Source organism: Pongo pygmaeus, chromosome 1 (assembly GCF_028885625.2).
Source record: "Pongo pygmaeus isolate AG05252 chromosome 1, NHGRI_mPonPyg2-v2.0_pri, whole genome shotgun sequence".
NCBI classification, from domain to species: domain Eukaryota; kingdom Metazoa; phylum Chordata; class Mammalia; order Primates; family Hominidae; genus Pongo; species Pongo pygmaeus.
Genome location: NC_072373.2, coordinates 131,284,186 through 131,301,979, shown reverse-complemented (window position 1 = coordinate 131,301,979; position 17,794 = coordinate 131,284,186). Strand labels below are relative to the sequence as shown.

Genomic DNA, 17,794 nt, shown 5'->3' with positions numbered 1-17,794 from the left:
CTGGAACAATGTTTCCAAAGTAACCTCTTCTGTAATTTCTGATACACACCATGCACAGTCACCTAATACTTGCTCAACCCTTTGTCAATAGCCTGTATTAGAGAGAGAAGGATGGATATGGTAGGAGAGTTACCCAGACAGAGTTGTTCAGCATAGTTTTGAGCCTAAGAAATGGCAGGTAGTGTTTGAGTTTTCTTTTAAATTGTTGGAACAGAGGTGTAATAGATGGTCTGTATTGAATCATTTTTTTTATGTTGGCCATAAAAAAGGCTCCTAGGCTGAATCTCTGTCAAGAGGCACATTCTTTAAAGTTAAATTCTCTTTCCTTATTATGAAACAAAGAAGTTGACTAGAGCTGGAATAATCCAGAGTTATCCAGGACAGGGAATTTTGAATCCATAACAAGGTGCATTTCTTTTTACAGTTATGCCTCCTAATAGTTACTAAAGCCTGACCTAAACCCTAGACCTCAGGAGACAGACGCCCTGATGGTGCTAAAATAGGCCGTCAGAAAAGAGCAGTCTATATCTTTGGAACTATGTGAAGAATATCTCAGAACTACATTATACACTCTAAAATTGAATAGATTCCAGTTACATGTAGGCTATATTTCTGGCAAAGCAAACACACCAGCTTGAGAGGATAAGAAGCTTAGAGGTTTACTCAGTCTAGCCCTTTTTATATCAGTTAACTTTTCCAATTCGTTACATCCTTGTACCTGCATTATCCTACTGTCTTATTCATTGGGAAGTACTCACTGGAAGCCTGAATGCGTTAAGAAATTCAGGTTACATCATTGCTACTTTTCTGTGGATCATCTAATTTATTTAGGGATGATCATCAAAAGGAAAACAACAACTTTTCATCTTTTTAATGCCATTAAATGGCAACACATTGAATAGAGTTTTCTTGTGTTTCGAGAGACCAACATTGTTATTGATTATTTAATGATTAACCTTGTCCTTTTAACCAAATATATCACTTTTTTGTTGAGCAATCAGTTCTTTTTTCAAATAGAATCTAAAGGCACATAGAAATGATCAGAGCAAAAGATACAGAAATGGAATAGCCTTCTGTGATTCTAGAACATCTTTGGAGGCAAGCCACCATAGACTCCAAGAAACTGCCCTCTCAGTTTGACACATTATTACCAGGAAATTTGGATAAGTGAAGAAGCAAGAATTGTAAGCTGAACTCAGGGAAATCTACATTTAAGATATTTCACAAATAACTTTTTAAAAATTGACTATTATAAATATCAGAGGAAGTCTCTGGGCATAGTTCTTTGGGTCTCGAATTATCGTATATTTGTAGTATACATGATCCCACAATCCTTTACTTCCACTGATTGAGGATGACAACTTGATAGCCAGATTACTCCCATTTAGGTTATACTGTTTCATTTTGTTGGAGAAGGTTGGCAATGCATCTTAGCCTGTTTTAAGTTTCTAAGAAATTCTTAGGAAAGAAACCTATTCACCTTTCTTTATCCTCTCACATACCGAATTTGTTTGCTCACAGAAGTCATTTATGGAGTAATTGTCTGAAATGTTCTCTAGAAAACAGAGGGAAAACACATGAGAGAGATATAAGATTTCTAATGCTCATTAGAGTGTTCATTTTAACACCACTTGAATGAGCTAAGGTAACCATGAGGTCTTGACAGAGTAGATTTTAATTCAACATGGCTTAAAACACTGCTCTGTTATAGCCAACTGCCTTTGAACTTTAGTTTGCATAATTTGATGCAACTTTTCACTGATGTATAGATGAATATTCCCTTACCATAGCAAATAAGAAGGTAAATATTATCTCCTATGTTATTGATAAGGTCCAGGAGGTAAATCTAAAATCTAACTACTTTCTTTCTGCAGGAATCTTTATATTCAAGCCAAAGTTAGTTTGAATAAGATAATCTTTAGCATGGAGAATGATAATATGCTTTTTAGAGGTCATTTATTTAATTTTCTGGGTATTTGTTTTGGTGACCTCTTAATTAATTTTGAAAAAAACTTAATTTTTTTCAAAAGTTAAGTTTTATGAGAGTCATATTAAGGTCGTGTTGTATTAGCAGACACTTCTGACTTAAAAAAAAAAGCAAAATAATTATTAAGTAGTTAAGCAGGTTTATTTACTAAAGAAGTTCTCAGAGTACTTTATGTGCTTGTATGGTTGTGAATCTGAAGACATAATAATTTTCTTGACTAGATCAATGTTTCTTCTTGCAGGATGAGTGTTCTACAGAACATAGTTTAGGAAATCTTGGGTAATAGTGTTGATCTCTAATGCTACTTTAAGTGTGGACTGATACTCATTCCATAAGTTATTACAGATTGAATTGAGAAGTTGAAAGTAATCAATTGGAGTCTTCAATAGCAATTAGACATTGCCAAGACAACCAAGTAGGTGATTAGGAGGTTTGACTTGTTGAATTCTGTGGAACAATTCAAATATTGTCCAGCTTTTGTGATGATTTGCATGTGGCATGAATTAGACTAGTCATGGCCAGTAAGACCATTTGATGGTCCTTAAAAGACTGAAAGAAGAAAAAACAGAACAATTGTTCTTCACCACAGATAGTTTAAGAAGCATTTCTCTGAAGTTCCTTCTGGTTTTTACAAGTCTGTTGATCTCTTAAACTTAATATAGTGTCCTTTCTCATTTAAAAGTTTATAGTGATTAATATTGAAGCATCATATAAAGCATATAAAACACAGTCAATGGTAGAATTAAGTTTAAATGCAGCAGGATTTTATTTTTATTGATTTCTAAGGAAACTTTAGAATCAACTGGTTGTCATTTTTAGAATTCTTAAGTATTATGTACTTATTTTGTTGTTTGATTAAGTGTGATTTCTGCTCTGAATTAAATTTTCAAAATCCATAGCTATAGCTCATGTTTCCATCTAGTTGTGAACCTTTTATTATGTGTCATATAAGTCTTAAATATTTTTGTTTTACAGGTTTTTACTTTTTTTTCTTTTTTGAGATGGAGTCTTGCTTTGTCACCCAGGCTGGAGTGCAGTGTTCCAATCTCAGCTGACTGCAACCTCTGCCTCCCAGGTTCAAGCGATTCTTCTGCCTCAGCCTCCCAAGTACCCAAGTAGCTGGGATTACAGGCACCTGCCACCATGCCTGGCTAATTTTTTATATTTTTAGTAGAGACGAGGTTTCACCATGTTGGCCAGGCTGGTCTCAAACTCCTGACCTCAAGTGTGACCTCAAGTGATCTGCCTGCTGTGGCTTCCCAGAGTATTATAGGTGTGAGCCACTGCACCCAGCCGGGTTTCTGCAGTCTCAAAAACTTCAACTGAAAAATATTCTCATCAGTCCCCTATATTCTGTAATGTAATTTGTTCTCAATTGTCTATGCAAATAAAGTGAACTTAGGTATGAAATAGACAGTTATATCATGGCATAGTCTGTGCTTCTTCCCATCCTTTGGGCTACATAAGTTTTTATGTAGTTAATCAGGGATTTGCATAGAAGGAGATTACACATAATAATGAAATAATTTCTAAAAATGTCTAGTTTCTGAATCAAGGACATTCTGCTTATTGTGCTTTGTAAATGACAGACTGCATACTATGGGCCAATATAATAGTTTCTGTATAGAAAAGGAAGAAATGATTTAAACACACACATACACACACACACACACACTGCATTTTATCACAAGTAAGAAAGGTGGGTCTTCTAATGGAAAAAATTAAAGTTGGGTACCATGATGCCTGCATTAGCTAATTATAAAGTCCTAATCATGTCTTCTCTATATACCCAGTTTGCTAAACTGCCAAATAGAGATATTCCTCCCTTCCACCACCCCACATCCCATTCACATACACCCCTTACAAGTCTTTAGGAGAATAAAACTGGAACACATATATAACATGCTATAAAATAATGTGCTTAAACATCATAGTTGCACCTTAATAATTTTCTAATAATCCAAAGGTAAATGTGCTTATCTGTATAGTTTTTTTTACTTTTAGCGTATGCTTACACAAAAACAGATAAGCTTGATGTCTGAAGTGTCTAGCATTAAACTGGATAAACTTCATGTAATTGGCTTAGCTATAAGTAAACAACAATGATGTTGTGGTATAGAAAAAGTATGAGTTTGTAAGGATATGAATTTAAGTTTTGGCTCTTACGTTAATTTCTCCTATAAAGAGTTCTAATATATTAGACTTTTCAGAGCCCCAGTTTCCCCATGTATAAAAATGAGAGAAATGGAATAAATTTTATCTAGGGCTGCATCTGTCTTTATCAGTCTTGAGTTAGACATCTACAGAATAATGCTACAGAATAATAAAAAAATGGACCACAAGATGGCGTTTGTAGCTAATGAGTCCTTTTGCATTAACTATCTGTGTTGCAGTCATTTAAATATTTGCAATAATTACAAGTGCACACTTATCACTTACATTCTTGAGAGATATGTAAAAGTAATTTTTAGAAAAATAATATGCAAATCCTGTTATTTTTAAGTTATTGGTATTTCTGAAATTATAAGTTGGCAGACGATTCTCAGAAGCTGAATTTAGACTTTTCCAAAAATGAAATATAATGAATAATTTTGAGCTTTTGAAAAATAATAGAAGTTGTTTTTCTCTGGCAATATCAACTCTAATTTCCAGATTGATTACATTTCAGAATTTGAAAATATGTAGCTCCTGAAAGTTTTAATTAGTGTTTCAATTTTAGGTTTAGGAGATTAAAAAAGTTACTAAAATGTTACATACCCTATGGCCCTCATTTTAGGCATAACCTAACAATTTTTATAGATGATAAATAATTTCGTGATGCTATTGGCCTAGCATAGAAATGATTGCAAATTTGAGCTTCAATGTTTTCTCAAATGTAGGTGATATCATCTGTGTCCAGGATCATTTGAGACAATGTTAAAATACTTAGAAGAAACTCAGTCATATTTCCAATTGGTAGGTTATTGAGAAAGATGTAATTATCATGGTACTCTCTCTAAAAGGTGCTTTTTGATTAGAGTTGAAAAGTAGAAGCACAACAGCTTTATATGGTTTAATATGGGAATTTCCAGTTTTAAAATAAATATATGAGAAGGTGTGGCTTTTACATATTCTATAATAGTAAGTATAATTATTATTAGGTAAATGTCTAGTTATTTTACTTTATTACCACAGAAATACATAATTATATTTTATTTTGACTTATGTAATAATTTGGATGAAAGTAAATTTTCTATTAGCTGTTTCTATCAACAGTGTGGTGTCATTACCTATGGAGATATCAAGTGTTATGTAGGCATCACGTGGTGGCTAAGGGCATGGGTTTAGACAGGCATGACTTCTGACTTTTAGCTGAGTGACCTTGAGGACGTTTTTTTATTTTAGTGAGCCTCAGTATCCTCATCGATGAAGTGCTGAAAATGCCATGGATTTGTTTGGGTGTTAAAATATAAATGTACATGCATATACATATATGTATGTATGGAAAGGAATACGTAAAGATGAAAGAAAAGTCTTAGAAGCAAAATTTAACATTCCCAGTGAGTCACTAAAAATAGTTTATAAGATTTTATGCTCATCAGGTATTTCTAGGAGTCTTAACCAGCATATGCCTTAAGCCACTAATTTTACTTGAGCCCAAAATTGCTACCATAGAAAATAGGTTTTAAAGCTGCTAAACAAATGAATGGATGAATGAATGAAAGAAAAGCAGTTAACTCAGTGTCTAATAAGGATTCAGTAAATGTTGGCTACTAGTAGTACTAGCAGCTGTAGTGGTACTGAAAATATTTCTCATATATTTATGAATCTTATCTTTGGAAATTATAGTGACAGTTATCTTATAAATACCAAATGCTAGGAGGAGAAGTAAAATTTTATGTTTGCTGTATTCCACACTGGGTCAAGCAAAGCAGAGCGAGGCATATTTATACATTACATGTGATTTCATTTGCCAACTTCTTGTCAGCCATGGTTAGCCTCTGGAAATCTTCAGTTTTAGTTCTGGAATGAAGCTTAATGGACACACATAGTTCAAACCCCTTACTATGAATAGGTAAACAGGCCCAGAGCAATAAAGAAATTTGCCTGAAATCACACTGTAAGACAGAACATCTTCATATCCCACAAGCTTGAGAAAATAGTGATTCTCAACTGTGGAAGCTTCCATTGAAAGCTGTATCATATCTGTAGAAATACCATTATTGTCACCATTTACTCTTTAGAAAACTTGATCACATCTGCTTGTGGGATTACTACCCACTTATGAGAGCCGAAGAGACATTTACCTCTTCTAATGCAAAATGTCACCACCTTTACTGAAGTAGCAAGAGATTTATTTTCAAAACTGAAAGTTAGTTTTGGAATTAAAACTTAATTTCCTATGTATTCCATCTGTGTGTACTGCATTTAAGAAGGTTTTCAGCCTGTGTGTAGAAACGAAAAGGCTTTGTTTACCTGTTGGGTCTGCTTTCCCCACCTCTGGCTCACCTTCCTGGGGTGGCTCTCTTTCTCTGAGTTCTCTCCTCAAAGAGAAATTGCACTTGACTTTGGCTACAACTGCAGCCACCTGGGGGAAACGTGTACTGGATTCTCAATTAACAAGGATTTGTGATAAGCTTTTTTTTCTGGTCAACCCACATCCTGGCTAATTGCACGTATAGCATATTTATCAGCTTATTTTTTCTGCAGTGAGAAGGAGCTGTTCACCATGGTTTCATGTAGAGCACTGGAAAAAACACAGTACTGCACTATGAGAGTCAGTTTTCTTAACTGTAAAATGAAATTACCTGATTTTGTCAAAAGATTATTGCATGAAATAAAACAGTATGTATGGAAAATGATGACATCTTATTCAAATGGAAGTGGAACTCCTGTTGTTCTTGGTTCTCCCATGATAGTATGAGAATCCAAAGCTACAGTGAGCGAACCAGAACTATTAAATGTCAGGCCAGCAGTGATGCTGGATATTTTTTTATTACTCCTCTGATTTTGACAGATACTAACTTTCTTCACTCATTGTAATGATTTAAAAGTGGAAAAAAATTGATGACAATGCAAAGCCAAATAACAAATAGAAACATCTTTTAAAAATACTAACTTATAATTAGAAGCAAGTCTCACACTAGGTTTTGAGATTTTTTTGGTTGTATTAATGATTCTTTATATCCTCCAATTATAATCCTGAGGACAATAAATACTCACTGTAATAAATTACCTAACTATGTAGTGTAAACAATATATTTCTTGAGTTTTCCCTTAGGTTTCCTACTCAAGAGCAAGGAAATTTAAGGAGCCTTAGAGATCATCTTTTTGTTGTTTATAAAGACTTGTGTACATTAATTTGATATATGTGCAGGATATCAGGTAACACAGGTGAATATGAAACATTGGTGGAAACAGGCAATTACATTTATTTCATTAAAAATCGGCTATCAAGAATCCCAAAGTGATCTGGTAGCGTCAGGAGCTGCATAGTTCAAGGTCAGATTCTCAGCTTTACGATTCTCAGCTTTACAGGCCTAGAAAAAAACCATATTGGTCAGCAACATGAATGGGGATCGGGCTCTTAAGGCAGAACCTAATATTTACATGTTTGGAGAGCAATAGAAACCAAGGTAACAGTTGGTTAGTGTTCAAATAGAAAAGTGCAGTTTTCTGATGGCCAACATCTTAGCTTCAGTTGTTCAATATATTCCTTCTCTATAGAGTCATGTGCATTTACTGAGCACTTACCATATTCCTGGCATGTATTAATTCAGTCTTCTTCAAAGTATAGATCTGTTCCTAGAAATATATACAGAATTTCCAAGATATATAAAGGGAATTAATTTCCATACCCTCACCTTTTGTAAATACTCTTTCCTAAAATGTGATTAGCCCGATGGCCCTGCAGTCAGGGTTTCTTACCTACTTCTCCTTCCAAAATCATCCTTCTACTTTGTGAAAGAAAGGCATCTCGTTCTCTTGGCCCAGTGACTTATTAAGTGTACCCTGGTGATGGTTCAGGAGATTGACTATCCACTTGTTAATGGATAAATACTGGCATACAATTTATGAGATTTATCATATAAACACACTCAGACCATTTGAGCCTCAGCTTTCTCACCTGTAAAATAGGATTCACAGTAGTCATTGTGAGGCTTAAAGAAGGTGATATATAAAGTAGTCATTATAATGCCTGACCAAGTATTCATATCAGTATATGGCAGTTGTTAATGTTATTTCTGTTGCTGTTCTATGTCAATTGTTCTATAATGTTCTGTATTTCAAAACACATACTTTTTCTGCCTCTGGTATGGAAGATAAGGAAATCGTGAAATAGCTAATTTGTCTGTCTTACCATGTTTTACTGTCCCTTTTAGTACTCAATTTAGAAAGGAAAATGTTAATTTATATCACTAATTAGCATGGACGACTACTGAATATCTTAGATCTTTATTAAACTAGCATCGTTAATGCAGAATATGAAAATGATAGGAGTTTGTTCACTTGAGGACTAATGCCATCTTTGGTACAATTTGAATCACTTGACAGGAATTCTAAATAGAGCAGACTGCTTAGAATTTCATTTTGAATTTTACCTGGAGAATGTTCAGAAGTTTATTTAAATGATAGTTTTGCAGTTATTAAAAATATGTAATATCTTCTGAAAGTAGTAATTGCTTTGGGGCTGCCCTGTAGGGGTACCAGATACAAGATTGTGTATGGGTTTGCAGAGAGCAAACCGGAGAGCTGTAGTAGAAAGATGGTTTGCAAAGGAAACTGAGGGCTTTTCTCTAAATGTAAAGTGTGGTGCTGTTCCTGTCAGCCCTCTCAACCCAGTTAATAGTTTTCTGTTTTGTAAACATTGTGAGTAGATTTTTTAAAGACATACTTTGGCATTTTTGTATTTCCTTCTTTTTTATACTTGACATTTGGTGAAGGAGATTTGTGAGTGGTTTATGAAACTGAGTTTTAATTTCTTTTTTTTCTTGGTATTGAAAATCAATAAAATACTAATAACAGCTAATATTTACTGCATATCTGCATATGATGTTAACTGTAGTTTTTTGTAGATGTTCCTCGGGTTGTGGAACTTCTCCTTTATTCCTAATTTGCTGAGAATTTTTTTTTAATAAGCAATGGACATTGGAATTTGATAAATTTTTTTGTCTATTGAGATAATATTGCACTTAATATTATCATTTGATAAATACTTGAATGTTAATCCAATCTTGCATTCGTGGGATAAACTCCATTTGGTTATGATGCATAATTCTTTATAGAAATTACTGTGTTTGATTTACCAAAATTTTATTTAGAAGTTTTGCATCTATGTTTAGGAGGAATAATGGTCTGTAGTTCTCTTTTCTTGGAATATCTTTGGCTCTGGCATTTTGGACAGCATCCCCATGTCTTCAATTTTCTGGAAGAGATTATATGGAATTAGTATGATTTCTTCCTTAAATGTTTGCTATAATTCACTAGTGAAGAATTCTGGGCCTGGAAATTTGTGTATGTGTATGAAGATATTTAACTGCAAATTCAAATTCATTTGGGTTATTGGTTTCTTCTGTGGTGAATTTTGGTAGTTTATGTTTTTCAAGGAATTGGTCCATTTCATCTACATTGTCAAATGTATAGGCATAAAGATCTTCATAATTTTCTTTTTTCCTTTAGTGGAATCCGAACTAACATTAACTCTCTCATTCCTGACCCTTGGCAATTTATGTCATCTCTTTTTTTATGATCAACATGGCTAAAAGTTTAATAATTTTATTAATTTTCTCAAGGATCTAACATCAGTTTCATTGATTTTTCTTTATTGTTTTTCTTTTTTCTTTCATTGAGTCCCACTTTGCTCTTTTCTGTTTTGTTTTTGTTTTTTTTCTTCTGCATTTAATTGTTCTTTTTTTGGTTTTCAAGGTAGAGACTAAAGTCACTGATTTGAAATCTTTCCTCTTTTCTTATGTAGGCATTTAGTGCTAAAAAATCTCTCTGTTCTATTTTAATGGCATACCAAAATTTTTGATGTGTTGTGTTTTCATATTCATTCAGTTCAGAACTCTTTCTAATTTCTCCTTTGATTTGTCCTTTGACACTGGAGGCTTTTTATAATTGTCCTGTTTAGATTTCAAATATTTGGTGATTTTAAAGATATCTTTCTGTTACTGATTTATAATTTAATTCCATTATGTTCAGAGAACATACTTTATATGACTTGAATCTTTTAAAATTTATCAAGACTTCTTGTATGGCCCAGAATGTGATCTGTATTGGTAAATGTTTTATGGGCACGTGAAAGAAAATATGTACTCTGCTTTTGTCCTGTAGATCTCAGTTAGGTCAACTTGATTGATAGTGTGGTTCAGATCTTCTATATGAGTGCTGATTTTCTGTCCACACATTCTGTCAGTTCTTCAGAGGGCTATCAAAATCAATTATAATTATAGATTTGTCTTTCTCCTTGTATTTCTGTCAGTTTTTATGAAACTCTCTTCTGTGTGTAAACATTTTAAATTATGTCCTCCTGTAGATGAATTGGCCCTTTTATCATTATGAAATGATCATCTTTATCTCTGATAATGATCTTTGCTCTTGAGATCTACATTTCTAATACTAATGTAGCCATGCTAGCTTTTCTTCTGACATGTGTTACAATAAAACATATATATATATATATTTTTTTTAATTAAAAAAGTAAACCCAGGATCTCACTCTGTTGCCCAGGCTTATCTCAAACTCCTGGGCTCAAGCGATCCTCTCCCCTCGACCACCCAAACTGCTGGGATTACAGGCATGAGCCACTGTGCCTGCCCATATATATATTCTTTAATCCTTTTAATTTTAACTATATTTGTCCTTATATTTAAAATATTTTTAAGAAATTTAAACAAAGTAAAGGTAGGTCTTGTTTTTTTATTCAGTTGGCAATCTGCATCTTTTAATGGTGTATTTAGCATATAGACATTTGAGTAGATTATTGATACATTTGAGTCTTTTATCTTGCTGTTTTTAATTTGTCCTGTCTGTACATCGTTCGTATTTTCTTCTTTTGCCTTCTTTTGAATTGATAGACAATTTTACATGATTTCATTTTACATCTCTTTGTGGTGTATTGGATATAACTCTTTTGTATTAGGTATAACTTTTATTATTTTAGTGGTTATTTTTAGGTTACTGTATGTGTCTTAAATTTATCATAGTCTACCTTCAGGTAGTATTATACTGCATATATAAGAACCTACAAATGTGTTTTTTCATTCCCTTTCATCTGGCTTTTATGCTGTTTTTGTCATACATTTTACCTATACATGTATTATAAGCCCTGTAAGATTTTGCTATTTTTAATTCATTAGCTTTTAAATACATTTAAATAATAGGAAAAGTATGTATCATATGTACTCATGTAGCTACTATGTCATTTGTTTATAGATCCATATTTCTATCTGGTCTCTTTTTTCTGACAGATGAGCTTTTTTTTTTTTTTTTTAATATTTCTTGTAGTGTGTTCTCCTGCTGGTAAATTTTGCAGATAATGAATTAAGTGATTTTCCAGTCTGCTTGATGGGATCCTGTACTATTGTGGCCCTATGAGAATGCTGGATACTGTTTAATCCTTCCCGATGGCTTTTTCCCCTGTCTCTGGTAGTCTTCTCACGTGCATGTGCCAGTCAGTACTCTGCTTGGTGTGGGGCACCCTCTGCATATCTCCAGAGCTTTCCATGCACCACTCTCTTCTCTGATACTCTGGTCTATGAACTCTAGCTGCATTTTCTCTAACTCTTAGCTCTATCCTTTTAACTCAGTGAGTCAGCCAGGTAATGTCTCCCTTCACCATGGCCTCGAAATTCTGTTAAGGCAATAAGCTGGCATATTAGAGGGATGCTAATATAGTTTAGATATTTGTCCCCACCCAAATCTCATGTTGAAATGTCATCCACAGTATTGGAGTTGGGGCTGGTGGAAGGTATTTGGATCATAGTGGTAGATCCCTTATGTATGGCTTGGACCATCCCCTTGGTGATAAGTGAGCCCTTGCTCTGAGTTCACAGGAGATCTGGTTGTTTAGAAGTGTGTAGCACCACCTCCACCACTCCTGCATTCGCCATGTGGCATGCCTGCTCCCACCTCACCTTCCGCCATGATTGTAAACTTCCTGAGGCCTCCCCAGAATCTGAGCAGATGCTGGCACCAGCTTCCTATACAGCCTGCGGAACTGTGAGGCAATTAAACCTCTTTACTTTATAAATTACCCAGTCTCAGGTATTTATAGCAATGCAAGAACAGCCCAATACAGATGCCATAACAAAATTCCAAAGACTAGGTGGCTTAAACAACAGAAGTTTGTTTCCTCACAATTCTAGATGCTAGAAGTCTAAGATCAAGGTGTCAACAGCCTGCTTTCTTCTAAGGTCCCTCTCCTTGGCTTGCAGATGCCCACCTTCCTGCTGCGTCCTCAGATGATTTTTCCTCCTTGCTCACATTTCTGGTTTCCTCTCTGTGTCCAGATTTCCTCTTCTTATAAGGACACCAGTCATATTGTATTAGGGCTCACCCATATGACCTTATTTTACCTTAATTACCTCTTTAAAAGCCTTATCTCCAAATATAGTCACTTTCTGAGGTACTAGAATTAGAGCTTCCGTCCATAACACTGGGGTAATCATGGAGCTTACTCTGTTTTTTTTTTTTTTCCCCCCCACTCAGGGACCACTATCCTTTGTTGCCTGATTTCCAGGGTGTTGAAAACCATTGCTTTATATATATATAGTATCTACCTGATTGATTGATTGATTGATTGATTGATTGATTGATTTAGGCAAAAGAGCCTTTCCAGTCCCTGTTACACCCTCTGGGTCAGCAGCAGAAGTCCTGAGCCTGAGTTCTTGATCACTACACTATACTTCCTCACATTGACCTTTCACAAACATGCAGAGATTTATGGGACCTACCTTTTGCTCATCTTTTAGTCTGCGTTCGGTGATTACTTCCACTAGGAAACATTAGGACACTCCAATCTGACTTAGATCCTATTACTGTTACTCCCATCATGTCCTGTAACATCACAGACCCTATACTTGATTATATTTGCTTACTTGGGTTTCATGCTAAATCATAATTCCTATTAGTTTGTGGGCTGTGTGCTAGCATCATCACAGTGCCTGGCATATAGTAAGAACTTCAAAATATTCGTTGAGTGAAGAGATTTTTGTATGTCTACCCTCCATGTCCCCCAGATCATGCATAGTTTGGACAATTATAAATTACAGCCCAAAATTTGAAAAATATACTAAATATGAAGTATTCATCTTTTGTGCCTTTTCATGAGTATAGACATTTGGATACACTTAAAGATATCTAAATTCTTCTCCTGTACTGTCTAAGAGGAGGCCACTCTTACTAATTGGCTCCTGTAGTAACTACCTGACCCTGACTCCTCTACTCCCCTCCCCTCCCCTCCTCTTCCTATTTTATTTTGTTATTTCTCCATCCCTATGAGAGAGACTATTATTATTATATATCTGAGGAGCTACAATATCATAAAGTTAGTAACTTACTGGAGGATAAAAGCAAATCCCAGAATCAATTCATTACAGTGACTGTGCTTCTTGGATTGTACTTGGCTTTCAGTACCTTCTAAAGCTATTTAAAGCAAAAAGTATCCCTTAAAGTCTTGATAAACTTGATTATTCTAATGAGGCCTACATTACCCCAAGCCTGGCCTACAAAATATATGACAAAATAAACCCACTATTTAACCCAGTAATTTATTGGGTAAATTTTACCCAGTATCGTTTTATTTGACAATTAGGTCTTTCAGGGTTTTACTGTTCTCATGTAATTATACGAATCTTTTAGCTTTATTATTAGCTTCCTAGGTTATTAGAGCCTATCTCAGAATTAAATCACAGTATGTAATCTTTATGAAAATCTGATTTGACATAGTATTTCCCATATTCTAAATCTTCAGTTTGAAAAAAATGTGTTTGTGCATACACACACACACATACACATACATAAGTATATACATACATACTTTTTGAAATGCAACACACTTATAATTTGAGAGCTTTAAATATTTGAGTTTTTACAGTGTTTGAGAAATCTCTAGTCTGTTATTAGCACTGGTTGTCCGATATGGACACTTTAAAGCTGTGAAAGGATTAGAGGCAGAAGAAGTGACATGGAGGTAGTTGAGCCAGGTGGACCAGTGTTAATCAGTCCAGCTTTGGAGTGTATTATGTAGAAACATATATGTCTATGGCAGTCTATCCACGTGTGAAAAAAAAAAAACGTAATTTCTTTCCAAATTCATTATAGCTCAGGCTGAATATACATTAGAGTAGGTATGATTTAGAAGAATCCTAAATGCGTACAGACTATTAAAATTATGCTGTAGATAAACTTCATACAGATGCTTGAGACTAGTCTGTTAGGAGGATCGTCCCCAGGCAAAATCAAATAGGCCACATTTATGTTTATGTGTTCCCAACGCCTTCAGACCCTTACAATCCTGTTTCATTTCCTGTGGCACATTAATAACTAAGTCTTTCCACCCAGTCCCAACAGACCATCATAACAGTTGCTAACTTTTGGAGCATTCACTTTATGCTAGGCATTCTGCATAGAGATTTATACAGATTATATACATTTAATTCTCACAGTTGTGCTAGTGGTAAGTACTATCATTAACCTAATTTATAGCTGAAGAAACTAATAAAGGTTAATCAACTTTCTCAAACTCACAATTGATGTAATGGGATTCAAATCGAACTGAAGTATGTTTGTATCATCACTCCTCCTCAGCTCCAGCTGGGTCCATCTTTTCCTCTATAACATAGAGCTCTTATTTTTCTCTTGATATGGGGTAATAGTAGATTATTTCAGCAAACTAATCCTTGCTAATCTTTTTAACCTTTAATATGTTTTCCCCTTACTTAGCAGTAGCATCCCTCATTAAGAATTAAAATATGTAGAAAATGACAAGGATTCTGACAAGCTGATGGGAGAGAAGAATAGAGCAGATTGCAGTAGGAACAGATGTGTTAGAATTTATTAATCCTTTAACACTGAAAGTAAACTATTGTTGATTGCCTCATGGTGTGTTTCCATTATTCAGTGCCTTGCTACGTGGGAATCATTCCTTACATCACAGACCAACCTCCACTTGGAAGAAGCTTCTGAAGATAAACCTTAATCCCATTGAGGACTTCTGTTTGATCTTTGGGAGACAGCATTTATTAACCAAAGTTATTCTTTCTGGATCTGCCGTGTCCCTTATAAAGTGGATGAAAAATGTTTTGTACCCATCTGGAAAACCAACAACTTGAAATCTCAGGTATTCCAGGTCACTGACATGAATTTGAAGATATATCTATCTGTATGGATATATATCTATATGTGTATAGATATATAAATACAGAGAGAGATCTGGCTTGGTTTTAATTATGTTCTTAAATTTGTGTGCCAATAATTGCAGATAGATTTTTTTTCTTAAATATTTGACTGTGGAACATGCCATTTTAAATATAAGGACTGTTTTAATAAAAAGTTTAGTATGAAGTGGCTGGCTGCAGTGTATTCTTTTCCTCCTAGTAGCTCAAGCCTCTTAAACATTCTAAAATGAGTTCAGCATGTGTTAACAAGTATACTGCGTATTCATTTTTATTTCATTATCATTTCCTCTGAAATACTATTCAGTTTAATATTAGGAATTCAAAGTAATATCTAAAAATTATTTGACATTATTAAAATTGATAACTGTTCAAAAATTAATTTGTTAAAAGTTAAGTAATTGTTTTCCACAATTAAAAAGTTTCCAAGATTTAGATTATTATTTATTACGAATCCTTATATAATTATATTCCCACTAGTAGATATATTTGGGCTTTGTAAAATTTTTGCATATTCTTTACAGTTCATACCTAGCTTTTATTTGTTAAGATATACAGTGTTTATCAAGTTTATTTTCTCATTCATTTATTGTCTACTCCATGCAAGGCACAGTTGTAGGTGCTTATGTTCTGTAGTGATGAAAAAGATACTTTCAGAGCTTACATTCTGGTAGTATTGATCATACAGATTTTTTCTATTAATTTTATAACCATATAAAAAGCTAAATGTGTTGATTATTTAATTTTTGCTGATTTTCAGAAATAGATATTTCTCAGGACTATGTGAAATTTGAGGAATTTGGTCGTGCATGCTGTCTTACACATATGACTATATTTGGGGTATTATCAATTAAGTGTCACAAAACTAGACATTTAAATTGTTTTAACTAAGACACGAGATTCACTTATACACACACAGCTATAAATATAAAACTAAACACTTTTCTTAAATATTGGCAAATATAATTTTTAAACCATTTGTAATAAAAAAATCTTCCTCCATTTTTTGACCTTTGGCTGCTGACAGCTTATAAGTCCCATCCCTCTGTCTTCCTCTTCTGCCCCACATCTTCTGGGCAAGCTGCTTGGAGAGCCCAAGTGCTCCCTCCTTTGGCACTGACTGGAATAAAGTTCAAGCCATGCAAGCCCCTCCCTACAGATGGGAATCTGCCTGCTAACCACCATAAAAACCTTAGCCGGTTTCCTTTTCCAAATGTCTCAAACCATTTTTAAATCAGTCCAAGAGGTCAGCCTTGCTCTCCCCCGAAAGCCTCATGATGTAAGCGATAAACCTTGTCATATCCTCTTGCTGTGTTTGTGGCATCATGAGTCTTGACATCCAAAACAAATTTTAGGTGGGAGTCCTTCCTATTTATCAAAATTGCCCCAACAGTATTGTTTTGCAAGCTCTTTAAGCCTTCTGAACTTCCATTTCCCCATCTGGAGGTAATGGAGATACTAATCTCTAACCCACAGGTTGTTAAATGATACAGTAAACTTAGAAAACCTGGCAGAGAAATGATAGTTAATCAAATCATTAAATGATTCAATGGGATAATATGAAATGTGCTTTGTTTTTAAGTGCAATACCTTTCCCCCCCTCTTTACTGCACCGTATGCCTTTCCTTATCCCTCTCCTCCTTTTCCATCCACGTGACTGCTATCCCAAATACATACCATGCATAGCCGCACAGGTAACCCATGTTAACTAGCATGTACCCTTCCTTACACTTTTCCATTCTCATAATATACTGTACATACTTATACACACATAGCTTTTATCTTTGATCTAAAAATGACATCATACTATACATGCTGTTTTGCCTCTTTCCTCACTTAATATCTTCTGGAAAGCCTTCAAAGTCAAAAATAGCTCTACTCTTTACATGACTGCACAGTATATCATGAATGAATCTACAGCAATTTATGCAGCCATTTTCTTGTTTATAATTATTTACTTTGCTTTCACTTTTTCATCACTTCAAAAAGAATCCCCATCCCTTTTAACTGTCACTGTCTTAGTCCTCAACCCCCATCTCCCAAGGCCTAAGGAATCTTCTTTCTGTCTCTATAGATTTGCCTATTCTGGATATTTCGTATTAATATAATCATATGTGATCTTTTGTGACTGGCTTCCTTCATTTAGGTTCATCAATGTTGAAGTATTTGTCAATACTTCGTTATTTTTATGGCTAAAAATGCTCCATTGTGTGGTTATACCACATTTTGTTCATCTATTATGTTTATCCTTTCACCGATGGACATTTAGGTTGTTTCCAACTTGGCTATTATGAATAATGCTGCTATGAATATTGATATACAGGATTTTGGGTGGACATATGTTTTCATTTTTCTCTGGCCTATACCTGAAAGTGGGATTGCTGGGTTATATTATAACTCTGTTTAGCCATTTGAGGAGCTGACAGATTGT

General features: G+C 34.5%; 1 protein-coding gene across 1 annotated transcript in view; it reads left to right on the top strand.

Moving 5' to 3' along the window:
* SNX7 (sorting nexin 7) overlaps positions 1–15,532 on the top strand; it is a 102,476-nt gene extending 86,944 nt beyond the window's left edge. Inside the window, exon 9 of the mRNA XM_054449080.2 lies at positions 15,090–15,532. Within this exon, the coding sequence (XP_054305055.1) occupies positions 15,090–15,167 (78 nt within the window). The 3' untranslated portion in view covers positions 15,168–15,532. The remainder of the gene's footprint in view (positions 1–15,089) is intronic.
* Positions 15,533–17,794: the final 2,262 nt, after the last annotated feature.